Here is a 16,195-nt window from a genome sequence, read left to right on the forward strand (position 1 = left end):
AATGAGTTTGTGGATTTCAACATATGCCTTTGCAATTTTCAATGATCTGAAATTTTGATAATGCAGTTATATGATCAACTGTGCGAAAGTTGAATAGAGATGGCGTGGCGTTGTTCTGCCAAGCTTCGGTATGAGTTCTAGCGCGGTGTTCCGAAATTTCGGGGTTCTTTTTTGTTGGAGTCCAAACCAGTTGGACTAGAAGAATACGGGGTACTTTATCGCTGTTATTACGATTGCTTTTTTTTTTCAAACACTGATTCCAATGTCCAGTGATAATGACAGTACTGACTGGTGGACTGCATTCTCGAATTGTAGAGAAGAGTGGGCTACAGCGCTAGGCTACCGCTAGGTCGCACCGAGTACTTTTTTGCAGAGCACGCTTCGTAGCACACTGACTCGACTTACGGCTATGCTAGCGACTTCTCATACAGCTGCGCAGAGCACCCACACAGTGGCTGAGGACTGCAGATCACAGTTGCCCGGAAAATGTTACTTGCTACCCTGCACTTTTCGCGAAGGCTTGATACGGATTACTGAGCTCGGAGAATACCTATAATAATTTCAATAGATGAAGCGCCAATAGCGACGGCACACAGGAAGGAATACAGACAGGACAAGCGCCTTGTCCTGTCTGTATTCCTTCCTGTGTGCGGTCACTATTAGCGCTTCATCTATTTAAAGCTATGCACCAACTAGCCCCACAACGTGTTTTACTGCAATACCTATAAAAAAGTGGGCACACAGGAAGCTAACAAATTGGCGTCCACATTGATCCAGTTGGCTCTTAAGTACAGATGGGGCGCTGTCTGGTAAATAAAATTTAGATTTGTTGCCTGGTGTAGATCAATTAATAGCAGCCATAAGCGCCTTTGAGGTGCGACCCTTCGCATGGGCAAATATCATAAGTGGATGCATTTTTATCTCCTTTGTGTCTCCTCGCGTTTGTATTGATGGTAATTTATGGGTTATTTACTTTCCTGTGCATTGCCACTATACCCCGGGAGCGTAGCGAATAGAATACTACAAAATTCTAGCGTTCTTCCTCTTTTAGGACCATTAGTTACTTCCATCAAGAATGACCGGGAACTTCTGGAGACATACGCTGCGTTCGCGTTTTTTTTTTTATCCACTTTTCTTGACAGCTTTATTTATTCCAGTTGATGGTCCGTCTTCAGGGGCATGCAAGCGTCGGCTTGAGAAGTTGCAGTCACGCCAGGAGCTTTTAATCGCCTTTTGTGTGAATTCATTTATCAGTCCTTAAAGTTCCAGTGAAAGCTCAGTGATATTGCCGGGAATTTCCAGTTAATATATCGATACCATTCTTTGCAAGTTCTTACGAGCGCGCCAACTCGTTCCCGTCATCATCGTAGCAAATGTATCTTGAACAAGCAAAGTTACTGCAATTCACGAGCGTGTGCTTCCTTGCAGGTTACAAGGGACCACCTTCCACGCTACAGCACTAAACATGGCTCACAGCTTTAAATGCTTCAAAAGTTACTAATGACGGTCGTTTAAGCCACATTTTCAGTAAAATGTGCAATAGCAGTACAAGCTGGTACTGTATAGGAGTTTGCATTTCTCTAACAATTAGAACACGATATTAGTATTAAGTACTGCGGAAGACGTACCCGTCGACAAATTCGGGTACGCTGGAGACAGCAACAATTATTTTTTATCGGAAAATGCCGGCCGCTTCCACTATCACATGCTCCCGAAAGCCTACATGCGCGTATAGTTTATTTTCAATTAGTGGCTCTGTCAAGCCGTGAAAGAGAAAGGCACATGCGCTGAACATTGACCGCTAAGCAGGAACGTCACTTCCGACAGAGTACTTCAATGTTCTGTGAATTATTTGTGTCACACGTTCCCGCTGCAGGTCTATCTTCAAATGAAGCAACTGGCGGGTCTCAGCGACGAGTTGGAAAACAAGACTCTAGACTTTTCAAATGAGCTGACTGACGCCCCGAGAGCTCAGTAAGTATCGAGTTTCATGACCGGAAGCGTTTGTTTGTTGCGTGGCTGGTGGTATTTTCTGTTCATAAGAACGTTGTAAAGTGGAGCTTGGCGGGCATGGATGTTTTGCATATAGGTATAACAGTTTGATGTTGGGCTTTCCGTACCTGGATTTCTAATTATTTACGCAGTTTTTTTTATTGGAAGTATGCATATTGTTTCTTACGAAGGTGCTACTGCACACAAGTGAGGGAGATTTGTCCGCTTGTGTTAGCTGACACGAGCATCACAATAAGTAGACGAGTGGTCTTAAGTGCTAAGGCATGTTGAAATGAGATCGCAGTGGTTGGTGGCATCGGGCGTCTGATATTATTCTGAGAAGTAGAACTTCCAAATTAAAAAAAAAAGTATGCGATGTGCACAAAGCAGAAATTGTTGCAACGTATTCCAAGAAACACAAGCACGCTGAAAGTCGGTTATATTGGGTTACGTCGCAGGAATATCAAAATATTGGGCATATTAGAATAAAAAATAACCTACATTAGGCTGTTTTTCGAACATTAGTTCTGTGCACTGAGGCATTGAAACACATTAATAAATCAGCAGGTGCCGCAGCTATTTTGAAATCCACGATTCAATATTACTTCGCAAATGGTAAACACTGAAATGAAATATGAAACGGTAAATATATTGACGCAAACACAATCTAAATTTAGACAGAATTTCTGTTATTTACTCATTAGCTGCGCAATGCCGACGGAAATGTAACGCAATCGCGAAAATGTACCACAATGTCGCAAACGTTTCGATGTAGAAGCGGCATGCATATGAACACGTCATGAATGCACTTTAAATTTATTAGCACAGGCGCACGTTCCGATGGCGCATTGCTGCGTAATGCATACCTGCTATTTGCGCTCGACGCTTTTTCAAAGCTTTCGTCTCCTCCACATCCGATGCATGCTTTCGGCTCATTAATTTCATTTTCCTTCCTCCCTCACACTCGGCCACTTCTTCAGAAAACGCGCCTAGCGACTTCTCTGTCACTCAACGCTCCTCGCTCAATACACGCACTGCTGCTGTTCTGTTCACTTTGCTTCTGTCACCATGCTCGGCTGCTTCTGTTCATTGGTTCTTCACTACACTACACAAGCGATGTCTTCAACTTTCTGTTTTCCTATTTACTTATTGCGAGTTGTTTTCCTCGTGAAATTCGGGCACATGACCATTGGCACATACCCTATGATGGAGGCTGTCCTCTCGGCAAGAAAGAAGGAGCAAGTGCGCTCAAAATAGGGGAGTAGGCAAAGAAAGCCTCGCCTGAAAACGCCCCCTGTTTTTCAATCTGTCGACGCAAGCACAGTGCTCAAATTCGCGACGCCTGAATAGGGTGCCGTCGTCGAAAATGTTTTGGAGCCACAGCGCCAGTGACAATATCCGGCAGCTGCCGCTGCGGCAGTAAATCCGTCCAGGAATCTCTTGGGGTTCTAATGCATGGTGTGTGACAAGCACATTCGTTCTCATTCGCGTAAGTTCGTCGACGCGGGTTTTGGCGGGTCACGTTCTTGCGCCTTATGATACCTCTCACGTTCATGGTGGCTTCAAGTTTTCTGCGAAGGCTCTACATGTAGACTGTGAAGTATAGCACTGCATGGGGGCCTTATATTGCAACCCGGACCCTGCTCGGACCCGCCGTATGAAGGCCGAGCCCATACTGGGACCATGGCTTCAAGCCTAGTCCGTCCCAGGCCCGCCAATATTAATATAGAGTCAGCGTTATTGATGATGCATCAAAAGATGCTACAAGAAAACGGCAGTGACCATACAACAATGCGAAAAAAAGATGATTTTTCAGTTCACCTAAAGTACACTATCAAGCGGTACACCAAGCTCTGCTCGTCGCGACGATGTGTAGAAATGTCTTCACAGACCAATCGCTTTCGGCAATTTCTCCGCTGCTTTTCTTTCTTTTTTTTTTGACAAAAACAGTGTTAGATCTTAGAGCTAATTCCGTTTCGTGTAGTTTTGATTGCAACGTTATATATATTTTAAACGTTAGTTTCGTCACAGTTTATTCAACCGGTCAGATTTATCATAAAAATTTATACCGACTGCGTTACTGGAGAGAAGTAATATTTTTATTCAGTAGTAAAAAAATCCTTCTATCAGGAAAACAAAAAACATTAAGCCAGTAAGGAAGTACGAAAGTAGCGTGAATTGGATGACTGTCTTTGAAACCTTACAGTAGATATTATTTTTCATAAGGAATGATACTCTAAGTAGGCATCGTCAAGACGGGAGCACGATTTGAAAATTCCTGAGATTCGTTTTAATGAGCGTGTCTTGATATAAACTTCCTTTTTTTTGGGTCATCAAGAGACTGGAACGGTCTATCACACGGTATGATTTTACTATTTCTATAAGTGACTTTGTCAGGCTTTAGGAAAGTGTTCTTTGTTTCGTCAATTGTACCTCCTCCCCTCCCGCCGCAATGCCTGCAATGACGAAGCAGATACGATTGCGAAATAAGTAAATAAACATAATAAACAATGAATTGCTCAGAAAGGCAAACCGTATCTGCAGCAACAAAATTATGTTGAATTAAAAGAGAAATGTGTCGTGCTTTTCATTCGTACATTCGGGCCCTTTTTCAGTGATTCTTCCTAAAGCTCACATACAAACACTATCGTAATTCGACGACAACGGCTCCTACTACCCTACCATTTTACAAAATCTTTTCTCATCGAGACCTTCAGTGGTGTAGAATTTTCACAATAAACATGGTCAGATCTTGCGTATATTTCCTTTTCGTCACAACTTAACACAACGTAACCTAACGTCACAACGTAACAATACCTTAGTAACTTGCGAATACATTAGTAACTTGCGATTCGCTGATGATATTGCCTTGCTTAGCAACTCAGGGGACCAACTGCAATGCATGCTCACTGACCTGGAGAGGCAAAGCAGAAGAGTGGGCCTAAAAATTAATCTGCAGAAAACTAAAGTAATGTTTAACAGTCTCGGAAGAGAACAGCAATTTAGAATAGGTAGCGAGGCACTGGAAGTGGTAAGGGAATACATCTACTTAGGGCAAGTAGTAGCGGCGGATCCGGATCATGAGACGGAAATAATCAGAAGAATAAGAATCGGCTGGGCTGCGTTTGGCAGGCATTCTCCGATCATGAACAGCAGGTTGCCATTGTCCCTCAAGAGAAAAGTGAATAATAGGTGTGTCTTACTAGTACTCACCTACGGGCAGAAACCTGGAGGCTTACGAAACGGGTTCTACTTAAATTGAGGACGACGCAACGAGCTATGGAAAGAAGAATGATGGGTGTAGCGTTAAGGGATAAGAAAAGAGCAGATCGGGTGAGGGAACAAACACGAGTTAATGACATCTTATTTGAAATCAAGAAAAATAAATGGGCATCGGTAGGACATGTAATGTGGAGGGAAGATAACCGATGGTCATTAAGGGTTACGGACTGGATTCCAAGGGAAGGGAAGCGTAGCAGGGGACGGCAGAAAGTTAGGTGAGCGGATGAGATTAGGAAGTTTGCAGGGACAACATGGCCGTAATTGGTACATGACCGGGGTAGTTGGAGAAGTATGGGAGATGCCTTTGCCCTGCAGTGGGCGTAACCAGGCTGATGGTGATGGTGATGATGATGATGATGATGATGATGACAACGAACTGCACGTGTAAATAGAGGCAATAATTCGACGCTTGAAGCCTTCGCCTACCATGCAGGTTCCTCAACGCTCAGGGAGACATCCAGGATTTGGAACACGGCCTGGGACGGGAGGAAGACTTCTATTCAATCGATCAGATAATGGCTTGCTCGGCCGTAGTCAAGGTCGTAGGAGACTCAGAGGGCCTGTATTTTGGTCACGATGCCTGGTTCGTTTATCGAGCAATGCTACGCTTCCAGAAACATTACATTTTCCCCTGGCACCTGACGGCTCTTCAGACGGAACCAGGTACGAAAAACTCCTTTATCCGTTGCCGACGCTGGAGGAAAGCAGGAAGCAAAGCGCGGTTCGATGCCGGACAGTGACGGATATAACTGTTTTCATTCTTTGTCCACAATTTACCTGATACATTTTGAGGGAAATTACTTTTTCTCGGCTGGAACACTGAAGAGAACACAGCGTCACGTAATGGAATGTTGACATCCATCCTAAAGTAGCACCAAGCTACAATGCAAAATTGCAAGCCGATGTGTGTTTTCTCTGATAGCAGGCATTCAGTTTCACATGTCACTGTGGTCTATACATTCGATTCGGCGCGACCGCGTTTTAAGGCACTTGCTCGGCCGACATTTGCATCCTGTGTGTCTGAAACTGAGAGAAAAGCGTGCATTTATGCCATAATCCAATACTGTCGTGTTTCAGCACTGCTACTCCTGTAGGACTAATGACACGGGCTTCGAGCAAGCTTGGAGGTTGATCCTGCTCGTGTATAGCAATATGCATATCGAGCAAATATAAAAATTTCTGTCGAGCAATATATGATCTTGCATTCATTGTATATTGGTCGAAAAGTATCAAGAAACTTCCACGTTATTTCACATTTAATTTTTGAGCACATTTTTCTACCAGCAAAAGACGGAATCCTCACACCAGTGTTGTGTTTTCGCTGAGCTCGTACTGTTCATCGAAGGTAAATGGATCGTGCGACGCTGTCGCGGTTATGCATTAAAGCTAATGATTAACACAGCCACAACAAATGTGCGTCTACGTCTCGTCAAAGGTGTAGTGGTTAAAGCCAAACAGGATGTACAATGACTTGGAATGCCAGGGACGTTCCCGTTAAAAAAAGAACAGCTTGTCATGACGATTAGGATTTCGCTTTTTAATAATACATGGGTCACATAGGTTCTGACCTAAATTTCAGAATTGTGCCTCAGGTGACGAAGGGACGGAATGGAGGGTGAACCACATCAGCCACATCCCTCGTCCCCTACCCCCTCCGAAATTTTCTCTGAGCCAGGGTAACTCGCATACAAATGCGTGCGTTAACACATGCCTTAACACGAATTGGTCGCTTCGTATTACGTGCTTAAGAATTTTTAAGTCCTCTAGAAAAACCCAAATAAATGGGCTACTGCGCCGAAGTAGCGAGGGACCATCGATTGAATCTAGAGAGTGGGGAGGTTCTTTCACGCTTACACTACCGCACGCAATTTGTTGTCTCTCTCCGAAGTCCATGAAGCAGGTGAACAAGCGGTACAAATGAGAACAAGCGCTGTCACAATATTGTTAATTAACGAAACTCCATTAAAAAGTAACAATGACGTGCAACTGACAAAATCACGGTGTTCCTTAAAGCGAAACTATATACATCTACTCCACCATGCATTCCTCATATTTGTAGGCAATCACTTAACCGATCACAGCGGGAGGCATGCGCCAGGTGCGCCGCTGGGTTCCCTGCAGCACCACCAGATGGCGCTCGCCACCACGCATTCTTAAATCATCTGAAACTTCGTAAAGTAGCGAAACTCTTCTTCCCCACCTTGGCTGCTCCTCGTTTCTCTTCTCTTTCACACTCCTCAACCGTGGCGCCGCGTAGCAGACGACCTTTCGCAAAGTGAATGCACACATAAGGCGTTGTGCTTTAAGCACTCGCGTTGGCTTTCTAGCTTTGAGTAACTCCGTGTGCACCATAGATTTTCTATAGAGAGGGTTATACAAATTCAGCAACTGGAGCTCTTTTTCATGTTTTGATAGGTATTTGTTCAAATATTTCTAAAATGAATGCTAACGCCGTCTCATGACAACTGCTATTATATCGCGTACGCAACATTTTCGAGGCACGTGCCGCAAGATATTGTTGCAAATGAATGTAAATGACACGCTTACGATCAAACGCTAACATCCCGGCCCCCAGAAAGACATCAGTGAACTAGATGATCTGCCCTGTCCTCACCAGGTGAATACGCGGCGCGTGTCAACTATGACGCACAAAGGCAGGCAGAGGCACGAAAGGCAACTGCTCTGAATGTCCGATAAACTATGAGAAATTGCAGTGTCACCTACGTGCTAGCCTACGTTACAGTTGTATGAGTTGCAGTTGCTGGAAAGTGGCAACTCTAGCATACGAAGCAGGGAGGGACGTAACGACGCTTTCATGTGTAAAACAAGAACCCGCATGACAACTAATTTGTTTTGTTTCCTGACGGCTATATGGAGAGTCCACGCATATTTAGGACCCTCGAATATGCACAGCAGCGTGATGGTTAGGCTCGAAAGGTATCAGTTCAAGGCTACGCAACATTGGTCCATCGGATCAGGTTTTATCACAGCTTCGCTGGACCGCCACCTTCACAGCGAGGATTGGAGTCCGTATAATAAAAATAATATTTCGACCCAGTGCCTCAAACTTATACAGAAGTTTCATGCAGAGGCAGCTCTTTAATCAACTTTGGTCGCCCTCCTAAGCGTAATTAACTTATCCTGTGTTTTGGAACGCAAATTTCATTTCTGCTGTCGATCGCTAGTCTGCTTTAATAAGGTGCATTCCAAACGGCCCAGCAGTCTACCCACGTCACGTTTTTTTCGAGGTGCCTCATTATGGGCTAGTTTGACGCTGTTGTTTTGCTGTGCCGTTTCACAAGTGGCCGTACAAGTTGAATGGGCTTCGTTTGCAATATGGCTCTTCAACGTAGTGGCCAAGCGCCAACCACAAGTCTCCAGGGCGTGTCAGCTGTCCCGCCAGATGCCGGCCGCATTATTACCGGCGAGCACAACCATGCCGTCTAGCTTATTGATGAGAAAGTGACAAACGGCTCATTGAGCGCAAATGTCAGCGTCTGTAGCAGCAAAATATCGCCTAAATTCCCACTGACTGCGACGCCACCTCACGAGCGCGCATCGACAGCGGCCCCATTGGCTGCGTCGCCGCAGTATTAGCGCGTGTTGACGCAGAACAGCCGGCGAAAGGGTATCCCTGTTGCCGCAGTAGCCCGCCAGGTGTTCATTGAGCCGAGAGGGCATCGAAACGACTACACACCTTGGCTCTCGGAAGCCTCTGTTGTCCGCGGATTCCTTTCACGCGCAAACTCTCGCCTGCATTCCAAGTGCGCCTCGGTAAGGCCAAACGAAACGTGCACTTCAGCGCGCTCGCTTGCTCGCGAGGAGTTCATAACTACGGGAACCGCTAAGTGGCATAAAACGAGACATTAATGTCTGCGCATTCACAACCGATAAGAAGTGCTTAGGTGTAATTTCATCCTTGACAGATTTACGAGACCCAAGCGCATAATTGACGGCGGTTAACTCACATTAAAGACCCGGTTCGTTTATTTTTATCTTTTCAGAGGACGTTGTTCCAGGCCACACGTGGACCATATCGTCTTACCCTGGGATGCTGATGTCTTGGGACAGCTTTTACCTCACTTCTGGAGGGCTCGTAAGCTCTACATTATGTTCCAAATATTAATATAGGACAGAATGTTTCAGTCTGTTAAGAATTACAGAAATGTGCCTCATGCTGTTTTGATAGTGGGAGCTTTCGCAGAGAGGTGTCAGGTAATGTGCTCTCTTTCATAAAATTTCTGGGATTCTTACCAAAGTGCGAGAGTCGACCTTGGTTCCATGCAAATGCATTTTATTCTTGACTTTATTGGCTGTTAATTGTTTTTTATTTGAAAAGCGTGACATTCAAGATTATGTGTGATCTCCTAATGCAGTTTTCGTCGCCAATGCCAACCATGAATTTCGTGCAAGTGCACAGCGAGGTTCCTCTGGTTTCTTCAAGTATTGCAGACCTCGTTAGAAACAATGGAACGTTCATAACGTTTCCGAAACAAACGACAATATAAGTCTACTTTATTGAGAGGAAGATTTAGAATCGAATATTCGCGCTTTTAAACGGCCGATTTCGACGTAAAAACTCTGAATACACAAGTCGCAGCAGAGGTTAAGTCGTCAGATATGTGCATACGTTGCATGAACATGAACTATTATATATATATACATATATATATATATATATATATATATATATTTGTGTGTGCCTGTGCGTAAACATTATTGTAAATGATTTTAGGCAGGGGTGGTCGGAGCCCCACTGGCCTTCGCAGCCTGCCTGACCTGTTAATTAAGGACTTTTGTCTTGCCAGGTCGAGTGGGGAGCTGTGCCTCCCACTGCTCCATTGTGTTACTGTTGTTTGACCTATTAGGGCGCTTATGCAGTAGTACTCTTAGGTTACACGTAATATGGTTCGTATGACACCACATTAAGGGCGATTGGCCCTATAGCGAGTGGAATGCATGGCATTTAGCAATTTGAGGTTTAGCAATACACAAGTCTGTATTTTACTCCACTCGGCGGCCCCTTCCCCGCTAAGTTGCGGATAAGGTGCTGGGTATCTTCTGCGGACTCCGCGCTGATGAGCAAGGACATTTTCACGTATAAATTGATGGAATATTGTGGGAGATTGTGCGAGTGTCTGTGGTCAGAAGAGAACCTCGTCGCTGATATACTAGACCCCCAGTTAACGCGCTGGACTGTTCGTTCCCATATACACCTGCGTGGCCCGGGCAGCAGGGTAGGCGATGAGGGCGGCTGAAGGAGTTGCGGATTATATATGTTACTCAAGGGACACGTGACTGCGGCTAGCTTATTATAAGATTTTATCCTTATGGGCAATTCATGTACTGCAACGGTAATTTAGTGCTTATGACATTATAATGCAAAGCCCAAGGTCGTGCGTTTGAGCAAGTCAGCGGCGGCCGCATTTTGATGTGGGGAAACGCAAGAACTCTAGTGTAGTATTTGCGCACACGTTAAGGAACCCCCCGCGGTCAAAATTAGTCCGGTGTCACTAACAATGACGTGCGTCGTCGCGATATCGCAGTTGCGACACGTAGAAATCTATAATGTAATTTACGCAAGGTATGATAGCACAGAGGCATTGACAAGGACATTAAGATAACTTCAGAGATCGCGATTTATCATTTGGGCCACGTACCAATACAGGAAACAGACAACTTTGCACGGCCAAATAAAGATAAATAAACGCTTGGCCCTACATGTTTCGGCCTCTCTAAGTGATTAGAATATTAGCTTAACTGTGGAAATTGATATGCTAGTGTAAAATGAGTAAGAAATACCAAATCGGAACGATATAGGAATGATGGATGGTAAAGACTCATAGAATTCGGAAAATAGCAAGAAGTACACTTGTCATTAGCAGGTAAGAAAGGCTCGGCTTGGCTAGCCGAGTCTCTCAACGAGGCTTGACTTTACCTTAGCCTTACCGACGCGCAGTTAGAACCCAGGCGAGAACTTGAACGGGCAAGAAACCCACCCATAACCCAGGCTTCTTAGAGTCAGGGTGACGTGGCATCGTGGCGATGCCCTCCGCCCCCTCCCCCCTCCTTAACGCTTTCGCGTCAAAAACAGACTTGCGATACGCGTAGCAGCATCTATTATTGTGGTGATAGTAAGAAGCGCGCGGATTATAACTAGTAGTCCTACGCTATTAGACTAAACGGCATTAAATCCTTGTTGGCGATCAGTGAGATCTTACATAAAGAAAACGCCGGATGAAATCCACTAGTTTCAGCTGAGAACATTGAAACGCTCCGTGGTTGAGCATTTCTGCTTCACTGTTGGTCTTGGTCATATCGCCCGCAGGGGCGTCTGCGTCAGCAGGCGTTTGGTGTGTTGCGACACCACGTACCCGAGCACACGAGGGACTCTCCCGCGTCTAACCGTGCGCCGTTTAGCCGTGTCTGGGAAAAGGAGGATGAAAGAGCGAATGCGGGGTGCACTGAGGGAGGAAATACTATGATAGTGAAAAGAGCGCGAGGAGGAAAGAGCAGGAGGCACTGGCGTAGCTAGGTCGTCTGGCACCCGGGGCCTATAGGTCTTCTGTGCCCTCCCCCCCCCCCTTTTGCAGTCGAGGAAGGCGAGGATATCGACAATTTCCGGGTCTTCAGACGTATATGACACGCCCCCCGCCCCCCCCCCACTGGCCCTTTGCACCCGCCACCCCCCCCTCCGGTTGCTACGCCACTGGGAGGAGGCCACCATGAAGACCACTACATGCCGCTCACATCCGCTCATCCGCGGTAGCGGCGGCACCAGCCACGCTGGAGGGCAAAGAGAAAAGCAAAGGATCAGAAAGCTCACCTTCGCGCATAGCGTTCGCCGCAAGCGTTTCCCGGTGAAGATTGTGGTTAGATAAGTTGCAGAGAGATAGAAAGAAAAAAGAGATCAGAAAGGGAGGGCAGTTAACCGGTAGATATTCTGTTTGCTAGCCTGCACTGCGGAAGTGGTTAGGGGAACAGCTCAACATATAAAGAGGTGTACACACATAGAAAGTGTGGGAATGAGGAAAAAGAAAAGCACACGCACGCCCCTTGGAACGCAGGAGTGTCGCAGTCGTTCAAACAGGTCTCTTGACTGGAGGCACCGCAGTATCGCCTCCATCGCTTTCTGGTGTAAAGATTGCATCAGTCGGCACACGAACATTGTCTATTCAGAAAGTGGCGGGCCATCGAGCCATGCCAAGCCGTCACGAGTGACTGTCTCTGGGACCTGAGGAAAGACAATGACAGAGGATACGTTCGATTGTTTCATCGCTGCCGCAACTATCCCAGTGTCCCACTGCAGGGTCCCGCTGTAGTCACTTGACTTTGGGAGCCTCGCCTGTATACTATTAACCAACGGTGTTAGCCATTGTGATGCGGCAAGCAAATGCATTAATGGAAGACACTCCAAACCAGAGTCGGCAGAGATCGGTTGTTTCGGTTCGGGAACGTCCAGATGGAATGCGCAGTCCGAGGGATGGGTCGAGGCGGGACAGTCGAGTATGCCGGAAACCTGGCGTATTCCACATGGGTAAGGGGCATCCCGCGCTAATATGCGGAGCTTTGCTGCTGCAATAGTTCTTGATAGCGGGATGGGTTCCTTCAAGGCAACCTCGTGAGCCATCCTAGCAGCTTCATCGGCGTTTTTGTTGTCCATTACGCCCCAGTGGTCTGGGAGCCAATGAAAAGTGATGTCACACGCTTTCTCTGCTAGGTAGCGATATAGCTGTCTTAGTTCCAGCAAAAGTTGGTCTTGAGCTCCACGACGTAGTGCTGATAGCAAACAATGCGCTAATTACCCGGAGAGCTTGCCATAGCAGATTTCAGACTTGGTGGGCCTGTGGAAGGCTCCGCGTCCCTTGCCACTGTGGAGGAAGCAGCGTCGCCGTAAAACTTGTAAATTTCGATGAAAATGCAAGGAGCAGGGACAGAAGTATTCTGTCAAACAGGCACTTTGACGTTTTCCTACTTTGCATAGTTCATAAGCTACAGTTCGCGGGAAGCGGCGACTATGTGGCCGGTCTGTATGTAGCGCCGCGCGTCGGGACTCTGCCAGTCGGTGCGATGATCGATGCGTTGCCTCACTACAGAGCGAAAAAAAAACACGCATAGAGCTGCGCTCAAATTTCGCATTACGGGATATCGTAGTCAACAGTGAATTTTTTAAATCTGTCTTTACAACTGAGCGAAAGCCATGAGCTTAATTTGTTGATATCTCTATCTACTCGACGAAGCTATCGCTGTCTCCATTATTCGGAGAGTAGTTAGGAAGATTAAGCATTCGGATGACAAAGAGACTGTGCAAACAAACGACTAATCTAGGGGAGAAGTATAGAATAGTGTCAAGCTGTAATGATAGCGAATAGCCACAGTGACGTAAGTCAAATCACAAAAGCGTTTATTGGGTGTACTCACCAAGACAAGTAACATTAAGGATAATGATGGCGAGCTTATCTTGTAACTTTTTGTTAATACCGGCATTTCGTAGGTCATTGCTTTTTTCACCGTTGTATTTGTTTTTCTTTAGCCTTACTTTGCTAGCTGTATTTGTTCATCGTTGTTACATTTGTTCTTCCTCCTTCGAACACACACTAAGCTAATGATGTAATTTATGCAACTCACTATTACGGCCAGAGTAAAGAAGCACCATAATTTTCATGTGAAAAAGTTTTCAGCGTGTCTAGGTTGTGGTTCCACTTAAAGTGTTAATGTAACACAGCCTATGCAACCTTATTTCATGAACGTCACACAGGCTATCACGGAGACACAATTGCTGAACGACAATCAGGAGCTGCACAAGCTGGTCACTCCCAGCGGAGGAATCCTTGCATGGGTAAGGGCAGCAGTCTCATCTCGCCTCGCCAAGTCCGGTGAAGAGTGGGTGCGCACAATGGCAACGGAAAACAGCGGAACGTGAGTATTTCATGAGCAGAACTTACAGTTGGGTGAGGGGTTCATTTTTTTTTCAGCACACAAAGAGACACGAGTATCTTCCTTTCTTGAGGCTAAACTTGACGAAAAACAATTGATTCTCCATCCCAGCCCTGCTAAAGTGTATGCCCAGAGAAGCTCTTGAAAACGACCGCTACAAGAGCTGAGGGGGGTATGCAGTGCTCAATTGCTTTAGAGTACTGGTGGTACTGATAGAGTAATGGTAGTAATGAGAGTAACGGTAATTTTGACAGAACGTCGCCGCTGGTCGTATTGCCGTTTCCTTTTCCCTTTGCTGCTCCTCGTCTTCACACTGCTCCTCGGGAGGCCTAACTATGCCTTGCCTATCCACATCGGTGCTGCAACAACAATGAAATAAGTCGCTAGGCTGGTTCTCTTATATACGAAAGCCTAGTAACGTCACTGTCAACGCCGCAAACTGCCGTCGCCGCGGCAGCTTGCGCAACAGTAATCTTTACAGCGAAACGCATGCGGGGAGGGATATGTGCGTCGGATTGCTATCAGGAGCGCCTTATCATCAGTATGTGGTTCGGATGCTTGTTTTGTGCTTTTTCTTTATTGAAACGAATGCTCTTCTGTATGCTGTGTGTGCGTAATTACAATGTATGTATGCAGTTTTCGCTTCCCTTTGCTGAGTGCTTGAAGCCTGCTTCATCTCCGCCGCTGATTGACCCAGTATTACGCTACCTCCAGGATCGATCCACATTTTTGTCCACGGACATGGACAAGAAAAATGCCCGCCGACGAGATGCTAACGGTTTCGCTGTAAAATTAATATTGCAGTATTACAGAAGGGTAACAGTCTTCATCTGCAGCTAACGTGAGCAATAGGGCTAGTGCACAGACCGCAGCTTCCCGCGGGCATTCCTACGTCGTGCTTGCGATGGGTACGCTTTCATTTGGTTAGTATTCTGACAGAGCACAAGTTGTCAAAAGCTAGGGTCTACCACACTGGCAGTTCCGAGCACTACGTGTTTCAATTGATAAGCCACAACAGTCGCGTGCCCGAGAAATTTAATGAAAACTCTACACTTGTCGTCATTGTGCCCATTTTGACCATTGGCCATTTTGACCATTGTCGTCATTGTGCCCACTTTAGAGCTAATGATTCTCTCGATGGTGGCCAATTGTTATAAATGCCTGCTTCGCATGGAAAATTTAGCATTTTTTTACAATTATGCTTTTACACATGGTGAACTCATCGCACGTGTTCTGTCTCATACTGACAGCGGACAGCAGAAATTACCGAGCATAAAAGCGTACCAGCAATGCTAATGTGATATTACGTTGTAGAAGCTCATCAGTCCACACAAACAAGAGGCCATGGTCGCTTCTTTAATTTTTTGTTAAAGGTGTGCCTTTGAGTGGAAGCACTGGCCTTGTATAGGTGACGCCACGTCACGTGATGCGCAGATCTTCCCGCAGTCTACGTGGTATTTCGCATATCCAGAAAAAGGCTGTCACCGTTCATTTTCGTTACGCTCGCATAAAGGCACAGTTGGCTTCTGTTGCGAAGCTGTGCCCCTTATTCTACTTCTTGTCGTTGGATGTTCTGGAACACAGAGACCTGTGCGTTCTACGAGAGGCAAAGTCACAGGAGACGCGTTCAGTGACGTAACTTTTTCACCTATATGAACGGGTGCGCCTGGTATGCGTTCGAAAAATCATTCCCGGTGATGTAAATGTCGCAACCTCACTTTCTGTGTCCTGCAACAAAGCCGTTGCGATGGTTGATCTGTCGCGAGCGTCTTTCCTCGCTGCCACTTGCGACGCGGAAAACATTTATGTGAGTTATTGGAAATCTAGTGTTTACTTTCATATCAGCGCCTCGTGTACAACGGCTAACTTTGAGGACAATCTACAGCAGAGCAAGAGCCCTTTTCTTGCAGAATAGAAAACTGAAGATTGCCAACTGTGCAAGAAATCCTCTTGCTTTTTTCTTGCGCTTACAGGTGCTGTGTGG

The 16,195-nt window shown here is 46.0% G+C and overlaps 1 protein-coding gene across 1 annotated transcript in view; it reads left to right on the forward strand.

Moving 5' to 3' along the window:
• LOC142588674 (putative phospholipase B-like 2) overlaps positions 1 to 16,195 on the forward strand; it is a 38,455-nt gene that overhangs the window by 12,842 nt on the left and 9,418 nt on the right. The window contains exons 3-6 of the mRNA XM_075700495.1: positions 1,877 to 1,974; positions 5,708 to 5,937; positions 9,279 to 9,370; positions 14,033 to 14,193. Coding sequence (XP_075556610.1) covers positions 1,877 to 1,974; positions 5,708 to 5,937; positions 9,279 to 9,370; positions 14,033 to 14,193 — 581 coding nt within the window. The remainder of the gene's footprint in view (positions 1 to 1,876; positions 1,975 to 5,707; positions 5,938 to 9,278; positions 9,371 to 14,032; positions 14,194 to 16,195) is intronic.

The sequence above is a fragment of the Dermacentor variabilis genome, chromosome 7 (genome assembly GCF_050947875.1).
Source record: "Dermacentor variabilis isolate Ectoservices chromosome 7, ASM5094787v1, whole genome shotgun sequence".
In the NCBI taxonomy this organism is placed as follows: domain Eukaryota; kingdom Metazoa; phylum Arthropoda; class Arachnida; order Ixodida; family Ixodidae; genus Dermacentor; species Dermacentor variabilis.